The 21998-nt window shown below is 39.5% G+C and overlaps 1 protein-coding gene across 2 annotated transcripts in view; it reads left to right on the plus strand.

Moving 5' to 3' along the window:
- edil3a (EGF like and discoidin domains 3a) overlaps positions 1-21998 on the plus strand; it is a 132179-nt gene that overhangs the window by 92704 nt on the left and 17477 nt on the right. For both annotated transcript variants that reach the window (XM_078250522.1, XM_078250523.1), the window contains exons 6-8: positions 6851-7006; positions 8088-8232; positions 8715-8899. In XM_078250522.1, coding sequence (XP_078106648.1) covers positions 6851-7006; positions 8088-8232; positions 8715-8899 — 486 coding nt within the window. The remainder of the gene's footprint in view (positions 1-6850; positions 7007-8087; positions 8233-8714; positions 8900-21998) is intronic.

Here is a 21998-nt window from a genome sequence, read left to right on the forward strand (position 1 = left end):
TTCAGATGTAGATCTCCATCAGCATTTTTTGGGTTTTGCAAATACGTGTATATATGTAACCTGCTTAGACTATAATCCTGTGCCTGTCCTTTTCATTCCAGTGCAAACCTTCTTGCTAGAACATTCAACTCTACAGTCTGTTATGTGGTTGAGATGTCACGGTTTGTTCTATAATCACAACATTAAAATGTCCTACCAAAACTTATTCTTAGATGAAAAGGAGTCCGGTTTCATGAGCCTAAACTTAATGCAGCACTCTAGCGCTAGAAACACGTCTGCTATGAGTAATTCAACAGTCTGTTCAACAGTTATGACCACCTCTTCCCAGGTAGAACGGCTTGGAATCACTGACATGTGGTTGGTGGGGCTGCCTATACCTGGTCCTGCCACAGCATCTCAGTGTTGTTTCAGATCTGAGCTGTTTGTTCAGGCCATTTCAAATCCTTTAAACGTTTGCAATGCCCCTATGACTAAACACAATGATAGCATGATTGCATATCACTGGCTATTACTGTGAGGTTGTGACACGGTCTGGGTTATTTATACGCTCTGCTCTTGGAGGGATATTGGTTGGAGTGGCCATTCTTACAATGAGTCACCAGTATCTCAAATGTGTGTATGTACCTAATGTCTGCACACGAGTGTTAAAGAAAAAGAGAGCACAATGAGAGAGATAAGGCTCTTTAAATCTGTGCATGTGTTAGTGTGTAAAGTATGTGCTCACATGTATTTTTTACACAGCACTGCCAGTGCCACAGGGCTGTTTGCTACCTTCAAGGACAGAGTAATTGTTACAATACTGCTGCAATTCCTTCAACAGTCTTGATCCCAGTGTGTAATCAACAGAGGACATTTCTTACTTTATATGCTCCACACCGTTGTATGTATGTATTTGAGATCTTGCTTGTTGGTATGGTTATATTTGGTAATCGTTAGTGGTTTTGGCAATATAAAGGCCCATAAGTCCACTGTGTAGTCAAGTACATTTTCACAGCTGTAGCTATTAATAAATATATTTTTGCCTGTTTAAATAAGGCTTAATAAGCTCTGGAGAGCATTGACATGAAAGTATAAAAAGTTATTTGATGCTTTTCATCAATTTTTTCAGCATAACAGAACTATACATTTTAAAGGAAGAATTGAAGTTTTAGTCATGATAAGGGCCACGGCTAATGATCATTTTTTGTATTGAATATACTGCTGGTAACTGTATCGATCAATCACTTGACTGTTCTATCTATGAAATGTCCGTAAATAGTGAAAAATGCCTGCTATAATTCCACAGAGCCCAAGATGACCTATTCAAATTGCTTGTTTTGTCAAACAATTTAAAAAAATCTAAAATACTCGGTTAATACATGACAAAGAAAAAAGCAAATCCTCACATTGGGAACCAGCGAATTTTTGGCTGTTTTGCTTGAAAAATGACAGGAATTATTGATCAATTATTAGATTTAGTTAATTAACTTCAATTAATTAATTTCCTGACGGTCAACTAATCAATATATCGGCTAATCGTTTCAGCTCTAGTTATGATGCATACTTGGGTTTCTTATTGCACTGGGCTCTACATCTAGATTAAAACATAAATCCAAAGAACAAAAACATAGTTTGAACTGGAATTATCTGCACATGTTAACGCATCCTGTGACACTGGTTCACTTGTTCATGACCTGCCTTGTTATATATAAGCACGATAAATACATCCCAGTCATTACTGTACTGGGATCTCAACGGGCTAGAAAATATATTTTTGAATACCATGACCTTATTGATAATTTCTTAAAAGTGACAGTCCCAAAACAGTCCCAAAGATGTTAAGGATGCTTCACATTTGTGTTTCCTGAAGGTAGTGTGTGAAGTACTGCTGTTGGGTACTCGTAGGTGTACAGATCTAATTATTGGCAAATTATCAAAGATGTTTTATCAATATTAATAAAGTTATGAATATTGTTATTAATAACTTAATCAAATCGACAAACAATCAAAACGGGGCACCACCCTGAAACTTCAGGGGCCAATATTGAACTGTGAAATAGTCTCATTAGTGGTGTTCCCTTTAAAATACAGATCTTAACTTGGTTAATCTATCTGATTCTTTAAAGGAACAAAAGGAAGGGTGAAGTTCGAGCACTACCTGTGTTCAACCAGCAATTATTACAATAAGTATACAAATAATCACAGGCGACTGCTAATTAAAGTATAGTAGAATTTATTAACTTCAGAATTATCAATGGCCAATCAAAAATCCTTTGGTCAATCAAAACCAATATACGTTTCTTTTAAGTACAACAAAACAAAGCAAACAGACATGTAGTGATCATGTCTCTATGGGTGTGTGTGTGTGTGTGTGTGTGTGTGTGTGTGAGTGTGTGAGAGTGTGTGTGTAAGGAGGAGAGAGCAAGGAGGAGGGGGGGGTTGACGAAACCTGGGGGTTGCTTGGTCACGCCCAGATTAGCCGTTAGCTCGTGAGCTAGGCTATGTGTTAGCTACTGGCTACATCCATGATTTAGCCTCAAGAGGGCAGAGTGAACACGTTGCAGCGTCACGTGACTAAGCTTGTCAGTTAGCTCGTTAGCTCTCAGACTAACGTGTGGTTGTTAAAGGCACACACTAAACTGCCGCTATGTGAGTGAGGGAGAGAGAGAAGAGAAGAGGAGAGAAAACACGATTGATAGAAGAAAACACTTAAAACCTTGATCTCTGTGGTGGTGAAATAATCGGCTCTCTCCGTTTACTCAAGATTTTAACTAACTCGACGTTACAGCAGAATCTGAGGTTTGTTTAACGAGAGGGTTATTTCCCGCTCCTTTTCTGCGGCGCACAGCTGACTATTTCGTAGTGCTACGATGGGAAGTAAGCTACAGTTCACAGTTTCTACGACTTCAACAATATCTGGATCAGAGATACATTCACAATAAACAGATTAATAAATCAGCCTTTTTCAGTAGGCTTATTAATCAGATCACATTAATGTCATAACCACGATTGCAGCATTAGCAGTTATTACATTAATAAACACACCCTGTTCTAATCTGTCCAGAACACTTTGACCTCTTACTTTGGGTGTGCAGTTAGTTGTTTCTGTTACATAGATTCTGAAAAACAGAGGCAGATCATTATTAACTCATCAGCGACTGGGAGAAATTTAACGGTCCCCAGGACAGCGGGGAACCCTTCAGGTCGACTTTGAAGAAACCATGTCCGATTTCCTTCTAGAGAACGTGTTGTTCTATCTGCAGCATTGAAGCACGACGTGTGTTTCCAGGATCCAGTAGTGTTCTAACACCTAAATAAATCCACTTTGTCCAGAAGTGGAAGTTTTTAGCACAAGCACTTACGCGCTCCCTGCAGCAACGGGGTTGCAACGGAAGACAATAAAAAAGGTGTGTCCAAAGGTTTTAAGGCTCCATGCTGTGTTCAGGGGCCATTAAGCGAATGGGGATTCAGAGATTTCTGAGGATGTGTGAAAAATCATTGTTGCAGTTCTTAGGCCCTCCACCAGTCTGCCGTTTTCTCCTCGTGTTTGAAGGTAAATTCACCATTTTGGAGATTTCCTTTGTAGTGACCTGTGGGAGTTTGCTGACAAGGCTGTGGAATTTACATGTAGGCCCTGACTTTGTCTCTGAGCACATGTTGGCTGAAAACCCTTTGCTTGAAAAAGATAATGTTTAACCCTGGATATACTGGATGGTTCCAACACTGCTACAGGACATACACAGATCCAGGATGTTGCCTATGGTTACATGCTGAATATTTTCTGACAGCAGTGAATGTTTTTCAGAGGGGAAATAGGTTACATCACACCATCCAAACAAGTGGCTCTTCCTTTGTGTTCAAAAATAACAAGAGAAGATGAACAGAAAGGATGTGATGTAGAAGTTGTTATAAGGCTCTTGCTTTTACCCAGAGCACTTCATACTGTATACAAGACACTTCATGTTTTAGGAAAAAGGAAATGGTGAAATGGTCAGAGGGTAAGAGTTCATTCTAAACGTTGTCTTCTACAGTGTTTCTTCTAGCTTTCTGTTGCACTAACTTACAGTAGAGAGTGCATACTAAAAAGACATTTGTGTTCCGTACCTTGATAAAGATCTGCATCAAAATGTAGACAATCATGCAGATTTTGGAAAATATTTCATTCATAGTAATGCTATGTCTTGGTATGAGGATAGCGTGTGAAAAATCTGAAGTGATTCAGTGGCATGACCACTGATTAAATGGCCAAGTAAAAATGCTATCATATTCAGCTTAGAGTTCATTTTGCATGTGTCATCGAAATTTGGGTTCAATTGCACAATGCATTCTGGAATTATAGCCATTTTGTCAAATAGTTCTAGTTGCAGGAAAATGGTAAATAAAAAAAGAAACTGACAACTTTTTTAGTTCAAACAAATATGTTATGTACTAAATTTGTTGTGGTGTAATCTGCAATTCTCAGTGTAATATTTGTGTGTAATTTAAGCGTTTTAAGTGAACTGAGGTATTTTCCTTTTAACTGCCACATATAAGTCTGTAGACAAAGGTCTGCCCATGGAGGATGTTTTCAATGATTCCTCACTCAAACAAATACATTCTTCACTATTAGCCCTGAAGTGACAGACATATGTTTCTCAGTGGTCATTAAAAATTCGAAGGATCACCCCAATTACCCAGGCAGTGGCCTTTTAGTGACAGGGCTTCTAATTAGTGCGAGAAGTATGGAGAAAAACTGAGAAGAGCGAAGGAATGCTTTGAATGAGAAAGAGTGGGTCATCGCAGCTCAAGAGGCTCTAAGAGGGGTCCTTATGTATAATTGATACGTTGGTTTAAGTATGTAAAAAATGTATTTGTCTCTACAAATGTAAATTAGAAAGGAAACCATCACTGCAATAGACTTATTATACATTACCCCATTAGTTTAGACAGTTTAGACAAGGTTGGTGAACATAAACAGTTCTTTTCTTGTGCTGGATCCATAAGCACTAGTACTACTACTCTAATCTCTAATGTCCTCAGGATATACCGCTAAGAGTTTTTTTCATTAACAGAAAATGAGAGTATATCTTGGTGGGCTGTTTAAGCTTTCTTTAACTTTATTTGCTCTCAAATATTTTACTTGTAAATTGCCTTATTTCATAGTAATGCTAATGGCAGTGAAATTAGATTCCCATTTCTCGTGGATAAGCTTTAAAATGTTCTTAAATATAAACTGACTTCAGCTTCACAAACGTAAGCTGAAATATGGTCTTGTTTGTTTGCAACATCACATTAAGTTGTGGATTTTGTTGTCTAGAATGTATGATCTGGTAAGAATAAATGCAACCTCAAGCCATACTAGTCCAATTCATATTAGTAATTTTAATTCTGTTTTAGTCTGCATTTCTTTCTTTAGGTTTGGCCATTTCAGGTTAATGGTCTTTTTCTCAATACTCAGTACTGTATTATTGCTGCCCATCTGTTCTGCAGCCATGGAAGACTAGACAGCTGTGTTTTTATATTTTGTCAGAGGTTGAGCTAGATAAGGCAAAGTGTCTTTGTTCCTGAAAATAAGCTTGTTGTAAATGTAGTGCCAAAATGATTAATGAATAATTGTCATCACCATTTAGTTACTTTACTTACTTACTTTATTTGTCACAGACTATTACAAATGTGTTACAGTTTTATGATACTGAAATTCATTGTGTTATTCTGCCCTACTTTTTGTATCAATATTAATATTCACTGTATAAAAAGAAAAAAAGATATAGCATCGCTCCTTAGTCACCACAGGCTTCTTCATGTGAAGTGAGTTGTTGTCAGCTGTCATCGGGCATTAAGAAAAATAGCAAAATAACCCCAGAGACTTCTCTAAATTTTTAAACAAGTTCACCAGAATTACAGTAAAAGTGAGCCACTTTTGTAGTCAACCAGAAAAGATGGGTTTAAGACAGGCTGTAGAAAAAAATGCATCTGGCATATACTGTATAACATCATTCGTACTGTTGGTCTCTGAGGGTGGTTATTCAATTTTGGGCAAAGACATGGGAGCATGGGTGGAGATAAGGAAGCACCAACCACCACTTAATTAGTGTAATATGACTCCTGACAATCAAACAAGAATGCTTCAAAATGTATCATTCTTTAACATGTTTTAATTGCAACCATGATATACGTTATAGAAGATTACAATGACTCATAGGAGAGATGCTGGCCCTGTATGGAGGTAGCCTTTAGGAGCCATCATGTTGCAGCCATTAATGATGTGCACCTTTAGCATTGGCCACTTAGTTTAAACATATAAAGAAATAAAAGCAATATTTAACATTAAAGCTGTATATGTGCATTTATAGACCAAATTGCAATTGAAAGTGAAGTCTGTAAATTAAGCATTTTGAATATGTAGTGCTATGCTGGTATGTAAACACAAAAGTATAACTTAAACATATAGTACACATACAAAAACCTAATTTGTAAGAGGAAAATATTTGAAATAGATCCACTATTGTGAAAATGGACTGTCTATCATGCTTAGATAATAACGAGCCTGCTTTGTGCAGGTTAAGCAGGATCTATCAAAACATTCATCAATTACCTCTTTCTTAGCTCTTTCTTCTCCTCTTGTTTTCTCCAAGCCGTTTTACTTTGGCACCATATTGACAGTCTGCACAGGGTTGACAGACTGGATCTGAAGCGCAAGGATTGATTAAATGTTCCATTTGATCGCAGACTTTCTGAATAAGATGGATGGCCCTGACAGAAAAGATACAAGGGGGTGACTTGATCCCCATGACTTGCATGCGCACACAGCTTGTGCACATACACAGTCACAGATGCACACATTTAAACTGAAATTAAGCTAGAATTTCTTAATGTTTTTTTTACTCCACAGATAAACCTGCAGAGGAGAATGAGGGTCACAGGCCTAATTACCCAGGGTGCAAAGCGTATCGGCAGCCCAGAGTACATCAAGTCTTACAAAGTAGCCTACAGTGATGACGGGAAGACCTGGAGAACATACAAAGTCAAGGGCAAAGATGATGATATGGTGAGACACACAACACATACACACCCATTGTCATCTCTCCACTCTTTCCCTTTAGCCTCTCACTCTGTAATACACAGACAAAGTCACACACACACACACACACTCGCACACGTGCACACACAGCAACTGGAGACTGTTCACTCAGTCAAGGGCAGGGTGGAGGACATGATGAGATGGCTTTTTAATTAGCTAGCACACACCGGGCCCGTCTTGCTGCCCCTTACCCCCCTCCACTTTTGTGACTTCTAGATTGAATTTTTATACTATTTGGGGATGAACGGCCACCAAATAGGCCACAAAGCGTTCTATCATTCCTGACAGCAAACCACGGCCGTCCTCCATTTTTGGCCAAGCTCCAAATGACCCGACGTTCTTTTCTAAATTTATTACACTGAACAATGAGTCTGGACTTGAATATTCTGTGATCTCAGTTTTGTGTGTTGTCTGTCTTGTTTTTAAAACTGGGCATACAGAAAGCAGGAATGTGCACGATTGAGTGTAAATTTGTATACAGTATTTTTGGAGGTGGAAGTGTAACCGTATGTGCAGACTGGGATAAATACCTGCACAGTAAGACCTGTCAGTGTGTTTGAGGAAGTTACATGCCCTGATTCTTGATCTGATATAAGTTGGGGACTTTAGTGCACATTGACCTGTTGCCACACAGTGAAAGCTCCTTTTTCCTGTAATGTCTGAAAACACACTGCTCCGTCTCTCCCTTGCCTTCTCTGTTGCCTTCTCGCTAATCCTCACACATGCAGTACATTAGTCACTTAAATCAGAGAGTTTCTGTCAGACTATCTCAGGTCATTTGGATAAAACTCTCCAGAAGGTATAGCCATATAATTGGAGCACTAATTTAAAACACACCACTGTTCTTATGAATTACGGGCTCAAATGGTGCAAGAAATTGTCTATTTTTCCCTGTAATTCCAGCTCATTGACCTTGAATGACAGCAATTTGTTGAGTGTGGAGTAGACACTAGAGACCGCGCCAGATAGACTGCTACATTACGGCAAAACTGATCTGCTTCACTATCCTCCCCGCCCCCATCTGCTGTTATTTCATCCCCTGCAACAGATTTTCAGAGGAAATGTCGATAACAACGCTCCATCAGCCAACTCCTTCACCCCTCCCATTGCTGCCCAGTACGTGCGCATTTACCCCCAAGTCTGCCGGAGGCACTGTACCTTACGCATGGAGCTGCTCGGTTGTGAGCTAACAGGTGAGTAAATTGAATTTGAATTTATTGAAAGTATAGCCCCTTGAGATGTAGCATCTCATTTTTGAGGGAGTCCGATAAACAATAATTACAAAATTATAAAACACATACAAACAAAACAGCATCACATCAGAAACATATACTACAAATACACAGGTACAGACAGCTTGCTCGCCCTCTCTCACCCACACCCCCAGCCGTCAGCTGAAAATCTAATACAATCACATGGATAATAAATCAATAACATCAGCATAAAGAGTAATTGAAGCAGTTTGTCTTCAGTACCAATAAAGAGAAGCTTGTAAGTACACAGGTTGCATAAACAGGTTGTATAAGATGAGAAAATAAAGATGTCCTGAAGCAGCGTTAAGTGGTAATAGTTGCGTAATGCTGTATTTTTTCCTATGTGGTAACGGAACTGAAAATATACTTTTTCAGGGGGTCAGAAAGGTTAGAACAAATCTGTTTGTTTTTGTTGTTGCCAGGCTGCTCTGAACCACTGGGAATGAAGTCAGGCCATATTCAGGACTACCAGGTCACAGCCTCCAGCATCTTCAGGACGCTCAACATGGACATGTTCACTTGGGAGCCTGGAAAGGCCCGGTTGGACAAACAAGGCAAGGTCAATGCTTGGACAGCTGGACACAGTGACCAGTCACAGTGGCTACAGGTATGATGTTATCTGTAGCTAAATGTGTTATCTGTTGCAGCTATTGTAGAGATTTGATCAATATATTAGCTGGGAAATGAACAACAGACTGCTAGGTTCTTGCAGAAAGCTGGTTCACTCTGCTGAAGGATTAGCTCTTACCTCCCTGGCATAGTAATTGATGGTGTGTACATGGTAATGCATGCCAATGGATTCAATTATATTTCATAGGGAAATACTTCTTTAGTGTGTACAGTGTGAGTTGTGTGGTAAATGATATCTTAAAATCCTCCCTCTATTAGCTAGCTCTCAGTATTATTCTTAGAATCAGTCAGTAATAGGTATTTATTGCTTTTTTTTCATGCCAGTCCTTTTTCATCCAACACCCACTCTGCCTCTGTTGGAAGAGTTTATCCCTGTTATCTTTGGCTGCAGCCTAGGCTTTCTATCTCTGTGAAAACACCCAATCCACTTGTTTTCATTTCAGTAACTGATGGCTGAAAATGTCTCCTGAAAGGGACAAGACACGTCTCTAAGTGAACGTCTACACCTCAGTCTTTCTGCTTAACAATATGTGAGATTGATGGAGGCCTAGAGAGTTTAAGATACATATCAATCAGACTCAATAATGCCCAGCATGCCCTCACGTATGGTCTCATATATTGGATTTTTATTTTTGTTCTTTTAAGATAAAAGGTAGTAAATGCTATCTGCTTTTAGAGTAAAAAACCACATATTACTTCAAGCTGTAAAACTGATACCATAGAAGAAATTGTGATGTGGATCATCTTCTCAGGGAATTGAAGATCAGAGTGATTTTTTGGCCTTTGTGCTGCACTCGCTCCATACATACCGCCTCCCTAGCAGTGACACAGTTAGCGCTCTATTAGATTGGCCAGGTCTTAAGTCAGATATGTTTTTTATTACGCTGAAAGCTTTTTGCCCAGGGTGAGGGTATGCAGGGCTGTGAGTTGGAGGAGACAGGTACTTAGGCAGCCCCCATCCAGGCCAGGGAGCTCTGCTAAGCAAAATTGATTGCTGTGGGTAAAGGAAAACTTGTGGTCTCATATTACATGCTGTGGCGGCAGGAAAGGGGAGATGCAATACAGATGCAGTGAGAAAATCAATGGCTTCCACTGCCAAGGCCCATTTCTGCGCACACAGGCATATACAATATCTGACTTTTGAAAAGTAGACATTTAGAGTTATATACTGTAAAGTGCTTTTTCACATTTATACCGATACAGCTGTTGGAGCGAACCACTTTTTTATATTTAGTGATGGTCTTATATGCATCTGTTCAACTCCCACAATCAGTGTTGTCTTCATACTGGTTGCCATGGCAAATAATCAATTCCCAGTGACATTATTGAATGACTTTAAACTTAATGGAATTAATCAGCCTTAATGACAAATTAAGTATTCCTATTAATCAAGACAACCTCTCTGGTTTGCAGTGGAAGCCGTAGGAAACTCTTTACAGACTTTAAATATCAAACTGGATTTATTGATGCATAGGACTGGACAAGATTTCATTTTCAGTTTTAGTTCTTAAACAGTGGAGTCATGCGCTGATAGATTTAGTCTCTAATGCTACTCTAAATACTTATTTATCAATATGTATTCCAGCTTTTTAACAATACATAAATCTAGTAAGCATCCCTCCGTCTCGGGAGACGCCTGTCAGAGATATTGACATATTGCAATCCACTTAGGGGTCATGTTAATTATAGAAATACACTCAAAACTCAAACATGCAATTAATAATTTCAGTGGTAATAATTTGATCATCAAGTGGAGACAATAGTTTTCAGCAGATTAAATACTACAGAATAGAAATGTTGTGCCACAAAACACTGTAAACTCTTAACAAAAACATCAAGAACAGGACCTGTTTGGGAACTGTCCAAGTTAAAGTTATTGGCCTGGTAGGAGATAAAATTACACAGAGGGAGGCAGAACCAGAATATTTCAAGATGTTTTTAAGAGAGGAGCTGAAGCTGTCAGACTGAGCTGCCAAGTATTCCAGCTGGCATAAGCTGATTAGTTAATTATGCACATTAACATGTCCACATAGCAAAGAGAAATTGCCAGAGAGACAGTAGCTACTTTTCAATTTCACAGTGTTATTGCAACACATGCACTGTACATTTTCTGGCAAGTAGTGTTCCAGGACTGTGGAGAGTTTTTTGGTGGATTATGGTAAACATTCCTTAGACAAAAGAATAAGCACAGTTGGAATGGCGTGATTGTGTCTCTTCATCTCACATCTCCTAACTGCATTGCAGTCAACAAACTACTTAGCAAAGATTCATTTTCCTGGATCATGGTGGTCAATTCTGAATCACATCTCATGGGTAGCACCTAACAGGTTCTATATATCTTATGTGCTCCGCCCGCTAACAGACTTCACTATTGGTTTACCGTTACTCCCCCGGGAGGAACGCAAGCGGCGGCTGCACTTCGCCAAGTGTTTTTGTTCCCGCCACGCTAGCCCGGAACCGGCGGCGGAGGGTGCAGCGGCTCAGCCAAAATTTGCATGAGGTCCACGGCCTTGATGCCAGTGGGAAGCGTTATGTCACTTCTGATGATAATGTCAGCGTATGAGAAATCTCCAGCGTTAGTTTGAATGGATCACGCTGCACCAAAGCCGAAATGAACAACGCAAGCTCCACATCCCCGCACTGGAGGGATGTGATGTTCTGAGACTCTTCCAGCAACCTCCACTATGGCTTGTGGCCCCTCATTACGTCTAGGACTTCATGGACGCCTCCCTGACCAGTTGGGGTGGGACCCTCGACTAGGCCAACGTGGGAGACACGTGGTCGAGCGCCTTCATCCTGCTGGAGCTCACAGTGGTGCAGAGGGTGCTGCACCACTTTGCCCCCCCAGCTAAGCAGGAAGCATGTCATTGTGAGATCAGACAGTACCACAGTGGTGGTCTACCGCAACAGACAGGGGCGTGTCAGATCCCCAGCACTGCACAGGATGGCGGCATCCATCTTGTCCGGGACAGATTGACATCTCTGCTCCATGAAAGCCTGCCAGGTTCTGGTGTCCCTCAACATGAGGGCAGACAGCATGTATGGGGGTCAACGTAAGTTGAAAAAATCACAGGTCTCAAATAACATTCTTCTAAGGAACTTTAAGCATGTTTTCTCACACCCTTATAATGTAAGCCTACAAATCCCTGTGGCAAAGCAGAAGAAATCAAAAATATGGTCCTTGAGTTTGCTTTGGTCGAGTGCCATGTTTAAGCTTTGTACACAAGATTAAACAAAATACTAACCCTTTAGTTAAGCTCCAGTAGAGTGGCTGATTCCAGTGCCCCCTAAGCTTGTGCTGTGCAGACACTTCTCTACTGAAGAGATTTATCACTAAAAGCACATATCGTTACTAGGGGTCCCGATATTGACAAAATAGCTGGATCTGGGATCGGAAAAATTAACAGATCCACGGGCCGATCCAGTTTTGTTAGTTTTTTTTCCCCTCTGTTGCACGTGTGTCTCATGCACTGGAAGAGTTGAGTGTACAAATAAATAAGAATTCAATACATTATATCTATGTTATTTTGTCTTAGTTAGGAAAGTAATCTTTAGTTAGGAAAGTCTGGTGCCTTTAGTCTCTTCCACATGGTGGAAGGAAGGTATAAGGTTGAAGGTACACAGTGTATTATTAATTCAACAACGGTATTGGATCGGTATCGACAGATACACAAAGCCCAGGTATCGGTATCAGGACTGAAAAAGTCGGATCGGTGCATCCCTAATCATTACATATTCTTTGCTAAAATGATATGTTCCAAACAGCTGCAGCTTACATCTTTCTTTCACATTATATCATTTTAGCCCCTTTTTTCCACTCAGTTTCTCTAGCAACCACACTGCTATGTAACTCCACTTTTGGCTATTGCCTTCCACTATTTCCACTATTTCCCTAGTTCACCAGTGCAGTGAAAACGAGTACCCTCGCTAGGCTTTTGCGAACGCATTGTTGTATAAGCAAAGAAAAAAGTAACATGAGCACGTGCAATTTAAATCAGTCCAATAAAATTGCCAACCAATTTTATAGAGGACATTTTTTATAACGCATATCATGTACATCTGTACTATAAATAATGATGGGTTAAAGGTTTTCTTTAAATAGCATTCCAAAATGTAATGTAAACGTGTATTGTGTAAAACATTGAAAGTCACTTCATTTGCAACGTGTTTAATTTATTTGTAGCCTGCAAAGGTTACAAAACAAGCTATGAAAGTAATTCCATTCTGGTGATTCATTTGTTATCCCCTGTCTCTGAGGTTTTCACACCCAATTATCTCCTTAAAGTGATAAATATGTGTTGTGTGTGGCTGTGGCACCCTGATAATCACCCCTGCTTCTGATGATGCAGAGTGAGCTCAAACTTGCGTGTGAAAACTTTAAGAAAGCTACAGTAGCCCCTATGCAAATGGTTTATTGGTGCTAATGTGAGATTCAGCATACGCGTACAGCCATTATCGCACATCAGTCATTTAGGTTCCTGATTAGGTATGGTAAGTCATCACAAATAAGTAGATCAAAGGCCTGCATACATGTATTATGTATATGCCTGCAGTTGCACTTGTGTTATCAGTTTTACTTGTGTTATCCCCTTCTATGGAATGACTAGGTTTCTACGCATTTGTCCCTGCAGGAATTAAATAATAACCGTTTTCGTACTTAAGTGAGCAAAATTTGATGTTTAGATGATATTGCTGTTTCAAGCAGGGTTGGACCCTAAAGAAAACATGTTGCAGGCAGGCTTTTTATTTAATTGAAGGCAGAGCAGGAAAATCGCACAGATAATAATTATGCAAATGACAACTGAGAGAGTGGAGGTTTGCATAGGCAGATGCTGATGCGGTAAATAGTGGCAGCTTAGCAGCTAAGGCACTGCCTGCACATGGAGGAAAGTGTATCTTTGCTGGAACACACGGGACCAAGGAGAAAGCACAGTGGGAGACTATAAACCCGAGAGACTAAGACAAGTGGAGAGACTTAAGTGAAGTGACCTATCACAGTCACAGCTGTATAGGGCCTGTTGAGTGTTCCTGCCAGTGGTATTACTCTAGCACTAGTTTAGCTGCATACATTTCTTTATTGCCAATATCATAGTTTATTTCCACTGGCGACAGTTAGTTGCAAAGGAATTGAGTTTCTGAATATTGAGGAACTGATAGTTCCTTCATTCTGAATGAATACCATGATGGTCAGGGTGGATCAATTTACACTAGGTGGTATGATGAAATGTTGCCAGAGCTCCATAGACCCACTATATCACCCTCAGGAGTGTAGGTGAATAATGTGAATAGAGTGTAAGAATAATAAATGACACTGCCACAACAGTGTAGTTTTTATTGGTAGAAGTTGGCAATCCTCACAGCTGTGTGACAGAACGAGGTTGCTGCCATTTATTTCCTGACTTTGCTGGTAAAATCCATCTGTACAGTAAATGGCCACCAGAGATGATGAAGCTGACGCTAAATTCACACTTTTTGGATTTGACAAAATGCTGATTCCGATGTATTCAAACATTAAAGTCATGAAATTCATTTCAGAAATAGAAGTTAATAATTCGGACGGAAAATAAGACTTAAATAGTATCGTTAACCCTTACATCCCATCATTTGAGGTTTGTGGTCAACAGTTTAGTAAATTTGTATTACCAGAATTTGAATTTACTGCTAAAATGGAGTATCAGTTTCAATGTCAATTCGAGACATGTTGAGTATGTTCTTGAAGGGACCTGCAGAAAGTGATAGTGCCATTTCAGACACAAAAAGACATAGAACCAGTGCTGTCAATCGATTAATTGCATGGTTGTCCATTTTATCTGTTCTAAATGTACTTTAAAAGGGATATTTTTCAAGTTGTAATGCTCTTATCAACGGACAAATATGCTTGCTTTATGCAAATGTTTATTAATTATGGCAACAATCCAAAACAATGACAAATGCTGTCTATAATATTCTCCAGAATAACCTCAAAGGTACTGTATGCTCAAAAACATGCTTAAAGCATAATATGGCCAACTCAAGCCCATCAATCAATAACAGATGGACATATTGACCTGAATGTAACATTACTTGGTTATACTATATAACACAATGTAGTGTCCCACCTTACACTTGTACTTCTTACTTCTTTGTACTTCTTACACTTCTTACATTTGTTTTGCAAACTAACTAGTTTGGCCTGCCCTTGGCAAGGAAAGGAGAGCTCTCTGCATCAGCCGTATGCTTGGTCAGCAAGTGGTACTTGAGACTTGACGTTACTCCGGTGGTAACTCAATTCATATCGACACTACTATACATGCTAATAACTTTAGTCTTGTCGAAAGAACCATCTGGAGGAACTGAATCACCTTTAAAAATAAACTTTTCTTTATCCATTTCTGCTTAAGGATGTTTGTTTCTGCTAGCCATTCACAACGTTACTGCTGCATCGCTTCCAAACTACGGAGAGACCCGAGGCCCAAATCACAGGACGTGCGTCAAAAAAATGAGTGCCGTTAAAAGGAATTTGCTTTAAGTCGTTATTATTGTGTTCATTTTGACAGCCCTAATTAGAACATGTCATGATGAACGACATTGTTGTTGAGTGCTTTGAACACAGCAGGAGGGTAAGAGATCCTAAAAGAAGTCACCAGGCACTGTGTTGTTTGAATGCCACCTTCCATTCATTGCCCCTATGAATAAATGTGAGATGATTGACTTGCAAAATCCAAGCTTTAAAATGAGATAAAAGCCCCAGGGTGGTGTTTCTTTGTGGTTAGAGTGTTTAAAACGATGTAATCAACACATAAGTATCTAAGAATTCCCAAGGGAAAATGTGTGAAAGGTCCCTAAACGTTGTCCATCCAAGACAGATAATTCCACTTAAGTTTCTATAGGTCAATTGGATGGTCCAAAGTTCTATAAATAAAGCATTTCTTGCATCCAAAGTCTACCAGCAACATTGGGGTGGCACTGGTTATACCAGAGGTGACTGTAACAGGCTGAATGTCAGAGAACAGTCTTGTCATCTTCAGGCTGGGCACAGAGCAAGCTGCACTTCAGATGGATGCAACCCAACACTTGATCTGGGATCATCAATCTTGTACTGCCCCGCTGTGTTGGGTCACCTTCTCCTTGTCTTGTGAGTGACAGAGCCTTTTCTGTCTCATTAATCCGACTCAACCAGTTGTAGACTAAAATACTGCAACACAGCTAGCAGGGCTCATACTGTAGATATATATTAGGGCTGTCAAACGATTACATTTTTTTAATTGCGATTAATCGCTGAAGTTCTATAGTTAATCGCGATTAATCGCATGTTTTATCACAATTAAAATTCGATTATTTTGCATTTCAGAACTGTTTTTAAGTACATAATAACAATGGAAAGCAATTCTTACCAGTGTATCTTGATTGGGAATCAAATGAATGCAAAGAAAGTGACTTTATGAACTTGACTATTATTTATTTACTGTAAACAAATGTGTGAATCTGTCATTATTGCACAATTCCTACAAGTACCCAACTGAGATGTAACACTAACACTTTGCTTATACAGTACAAACAAAATGGTCCAAAAACCAGATGCCACAGCAGGACATTTAACCTTTACATTTTTAACAAGGATTGAGAACAATTAACTGAGATGTAACACCAACAACCACCGTTAACGCAAACGAGTGCAAAGTCCAGCCAGAGTCAATATAGTGTGCAGTAACTCCTAAATAATTGTGATTACTCACTGACGTCCAGTGATCACCGGTTAATGACACAGCGTTTGCACTTGGCAGCAGTTCCAGTTTAGCTGCTTTCTCCGTGTCATACAGGCTGTGTATGGTGAAACTACTGTCCCCCTCGATGGCAGTATATAAGACGGGTCAGAACATGTCAACCGTAGCACTTCTTTAAGACCCGAGTCCGCTACGATGCTGACAGGTCTGCAGTTAGTTGCCACCCATTTTGCAAGAGCTGTAGTAATTTTTTGGATTTGGTTCATCCACAGGTCGGCAAGTAGCACTCTCCAAAATACTGCTTTGCCTGAGCCCGCTAGCATCAAACTGTGTCACGTTAATATGCTTAGCTCGTAGGTGGTAGCTCAATATACATTTGAATTACCAGAATTAAAATGTAATGCTAAAATGGTGAATTAGTTTCATTGTCAATTAGGTGCTTGTTTTATGTTTCAAATGATTTTCATCTTATTTTCTGCAATTGGCATTGATTGTCTTAAAAGTGCTCATCACATTCTAAGCATTTACATGTTTTATTCAATACTGCAATTCAAAATATCCTTGTGAATTACAATTACATGAATTAATATACTGAAGATGTACGGAAGTAAATTACTCCAGTTGTTTGCCAATGGTTCCTAAAGCATCAATGCATGTTGACACTTCACATAGAGCATTGTTTCATGTTGAGAAGAGGCTAGAAGAAACAATGAGTAGAAGTAATGTAAGATTGATTCCCGCTCAGTGCCTGTAAGCGTACATTTGTTGTAATCAAACTGTGTATTATCAATGCACCAATTTTGTCGCGCACAGATTTGTAATCAAATCGCTACCTCAAATACAGCTCTGCTGAGAACAAACTCTATTTCTTTTAATCAATATAATTAGCTGGGTGTTTGTTTCATCCATCTACAGAGGAGAATAGCTTTAATTTGTCCCATTGAAACTCATCTCTACTTGAGTGTTTATGCAGCAAAGATGAAGCATGTCCTTTCTTAAGACAGACAAGCTGCCTCCGAGAGAGTAAAGGCATTGTAACATGAAAAGGATTTAGGAGGGATCATTTACTGATCATGTCTGTACTTTCCTAAAATTACTTGCATGGACAGCAAGAATTTATTGGGAACTTTCAAAGGCGAAACGCCTTCTGTGTCCTTCAAGCTTGATCTCTTCTCCCCCCCCCCAATGGAAAACACAGTCCTTAGAACCATGAATTGTTAGGCAGCACGCAGAGGCCAACTTCTTAAATTCAGCATATTTTTGTTACTGTCATACTATATTGATCTGGTCGAAATTAGACAAAGGCACTTGTCACTGTAGATGTGACTATTCAAAGTTCTGATTGCATTAAATACATCCTTTTATTGTACCGGCTGCTCAGCTTTTTATCATTATTTGTCCTACTGCTTTACACACAAAACTGAATCGATGACAACAGCACCTGCAGCCAAGTTTTCTTGCTGAACTAATTAAAGGAACAGAATGTTAGAGGGACAACGTCTCCAGGTGGTTTCAGTTGCAATCAGTGAGAAGCGCAGCCATTTAGCCACAGCTGTGATGCTGAAATAGTATGAAATGTATGAACACTGGCTTGAGCATACCTTCTAATCTCTCAGGCTGCATGTACACTTCTGTGCATGTAAATGTCATCTTGATTCAACCTTCACAGGAGTTACCATGAAAATATTAATTATCCAACATTGTCAGTAGGATTTACTCATTCCCAACTGAGCCAACCATTTGTCTGTGAAAACAACACCAAGTCGCATTCCTACATCAAGCATCAGATATAAAACTGTCTGTGTAATATATTAACTGCATTGCATCTTCTTTTTTCCCCGCAAAATTTGTTGACACACTGATATAAACCTCTGAAGCCAGTCTAACAGATGTAACCATGACTGCAAATTGCTCAGCCAGCACTTGCTTTGGCAGATGTACTAGCCCAGTTTCAGAAAGGCAAGTTCAAATTTGCACCTTGTAGCCATGTACAGTGAGTGCATGATTATAAGACTTGGCACGTTTTTTTGAATATGGAGGATCATATTAGGAGGGATTGTTGTGGGTCATTATCAGACTTCTATGAAGAAGCATGTCGGATTGGACCTGTCTGAAACTGGATATCTAACTTCTGGCTATTCATTTAGAGATTCCTTCATATTAAAACACTCTAATTTGAATAGACATAAATACAGTATGTTGGTTCAAAAAAATTTGCCAGCAGCTATTGCTAATTCGGTCATCTTAAGAACATTACCAAAGAATTCAAGGATAATTTTAGAAAGAATCCACACTAATTTGAAAACATGCCTGATGTAAATTTCATTAAGGCTTTATCGTCAGAGACTCATTCTAATCCTGTCCAATGTGGCTCTATTTTATTCAGTTTCCCTGCAGCTAGTATGCTGATTCAATTAGCTTCCAAATGAAGTTACGGAAGGGATGGTAAATCCATCTGCTTCCCTGATTCAATTGGGTGGTTTTTAGTGTGTCCCTCCCTCCAACTATAGCCTTAAATGTACAGGTCTGCTTCTAAACCTGTGTTATGTTACTCATTTGTTTTCATTATCCAAGGAAGCCATCTTATCCTTCAACACCACATCCCGATCCTCATCTCCCTCTCTCTACCTCTTTCGCTCTCACTCCCTCTCAGCTAACGTAGGAAGCATTTATCGGTTTTATCTTGGGATGAGTGATTCATGAGTCTGCAGCAGTGCCTGCTGTAATCGTGGGATCTGCAAGAATTGTCAGAGGCGAATGTGCCAGAGCTTAAATCAGTGCAGCAGAGATTGAGTCCAATGTGTTCTGCATGTGTATCTTATGATTCCAGAGTGTCTCCAAGCCATCTCTTGACAAGCGGGGTATCCAACATTTAAATCAGACATATTTATGTTCTGCACCCAGGAGAGTGTGGACTGCACTCAAGCAGCACTACTACATGCTGTATCCTACAGTATTATGATTAATTCAGAACAGTCCAAAGTTAAGCTAATGCTCTGTAGAAAACTGGCCGTTGATTCATCTCAGGGTAAGTATCATATTTAAAAGACCACCTATGTCCATAGGTGTTATTTATTTTTCAATTTCATGGTTCCCTTTTTTTATTGCATGTGAAGCACATCGTGTTTTAGCGTGCAGAGAGTGTGCGTGTGCGCACACGTGTGAGAATTCCATATGAATATTTTATATACCATGTGAGAAGCAGGAAAGGGGAGAGAGGAGCGATGATGAGCTGTACAGTAAGTGCAGCAGCCAGAGTCGTGTAAGATATTATTTTTAACATACCTATTTGTAGGATCTTTAAAATCCTGTGCCCTCATTGTTAGAATGGGAACACCATATTTAAGATCATTAAATCATTTCACATTGTACACTTGCTTAATACTCCAGCAGATATTATTTTCCTCCAGCATGAATTACAGATTGGATTTCAGATCACAGAGATCACACCGGGAGACAGACTACTTTAGATTGTATCGGTGAATAAGTGTCCATCACATGTCCAGTCACAATGAACATTAAACAGAGTGTGAAATCGTCCAAGTCCCTTACTAGTGTAGCGTCAGGGCTATTTCTTTATGCATGTGAATCTGAGTCCTTCACTCGTGCTGACATGGTATGCAACTCGCTGGTTCTTTAGATGCTGTTCTCCATGCTGTAATAGCTCCAAATAATCCAGACCATAATTTTCTTCCTGTTCCTTTTGCCTTAGACAATTCCATTCATTGGTTCATGCAACCATTTAGACTTAATTTGACTTGTGCTCTGAGTGGCCAATTAGAACCTCAGGTAGTAAGGTTTGTGCTGCAATGCACTGGCTTTGATGAAAGGCTGCCTTTGTCGTGGAGGAAAGAATAGAAATGAAATAATAGTTTAATGGTTTAAATGAGCACTTTCTATTTTAAATCAACCAAGTTATTGTGTTGAATTATAGATTACATATTACAATGTTAGCATTTATAATAAGTAATGCACCAATGGCGAAATTCTGAGCCAAAACCGATGTTTAAAATTACAATTTGGCCAATGTTTATTGTTGTTGTTCCCCCCCCAAGGGAAACAAGGAAATGTTTATTATAAAAAATAACTGAACTTCTTTAAAGTCGTTCATCCCTTACATACACAATATTTGAATGAGCACAAATTAAATCATGCAAATTTATGAAACAACTTTGCACATAAAAAAACAACTGCTTCAACTAAAACTACCTACTCAGTGACAATAATATTTTACTACTTGGGCTACATAGTCCAACAAAAACACATTGTTAAACATAAATTAAATATAAATGTAAAAGCCATTACAAAATCAATAAAATATTAATATATTATCCACTTGTCAATCCACTGTGCCGTGAGGCTAAGCATTCTCACACAAGCTATTAGCTCATTAATGTGTGTGGCTACAACGTAGATTTCGGGGAGACAGATGTCAGCAAAATGACAACGACTGGGCTGTGTGTAGGCTTTGAAACGGCTGGTCATCTCTAATGCCATGAACTCCATCTCCTTGTTAGTAATCCCTTTAGCTTTCGCACTGTCCATGGGGAAATTTCTCCCTTTCTCAAATGCTATGGTTATCAAGGACTGAGTCTTGCTGGTAGCGATTTATGTCGCTGATCTTTCTCCGACATGGTGTAATACTCCCACACGGCCGACAATAGGCTCTTTTGAGATGAGCTGCCCCTCACCTGCAGGCGGCAGCAGCTGGGGGCGGTGACAGAAGCAGCGGTCAAGTCAGACAGTTTGCATCTGTTTCCAGCAGCCTTCAGTCTGAACAGGAACTTGTACGCTGTCTCCAGTTGTTTTTATGACAGAGTAGCTGTAAAATGCTCTACATGTGATCTGTTGCTGATGTTAATAAACAAAAGACTGTAGACGATCTGTAATCTGAACAGATGTAGTCACTCTGACAACTAAACGTCACGATCAGCCACACAACATGTGTTCTGTTAAGCCTTCAAATCAGACAAATATAAAAAAAAATGTAACATTTATATGAAACGTCATCGTGTTGAGTCGATTCTGAACCAATCAACTGTTAGATCAGCTGAGAGTCAGTCATTTCCCATCATGCCCTGGGTCCAGCAGCCTGGCTCTAAAAACTGCAGCCGCCTTGATCTCGGGAGGTTATCGTTGCCCTCGTGTGCATGATGTCATAGCAAAAGTAGTGACTGTGACTGCACTGTGAGCATCCTGTGTTTGAGAAAGACATTAATTCTGGTCTTTGCAGATTGCCTGGGGTTATCTACATGCAGGTGCCATTCATTATGTGTTTACGCATATTAGACATACTGTGAAGATGGAAAAATTGTCAATATCTTTAAACAGAATAACAAAGAATTTAAGTTCAGTTACATGCCATATTGCTTC

The sequence above is a fragment of the Sander vitreus genome, chromosome 5 (assembly GCF_031162955.1).
Source record: "Sander vitreus isolate 19-12246 chromosome 5, sanVit1, whole genome shotgun sequence".
NCBI lineage: Eukaryota > Metazoa > Chordata > Actinopteri > Perciformes > Percidae > Sander > Sander vitreus.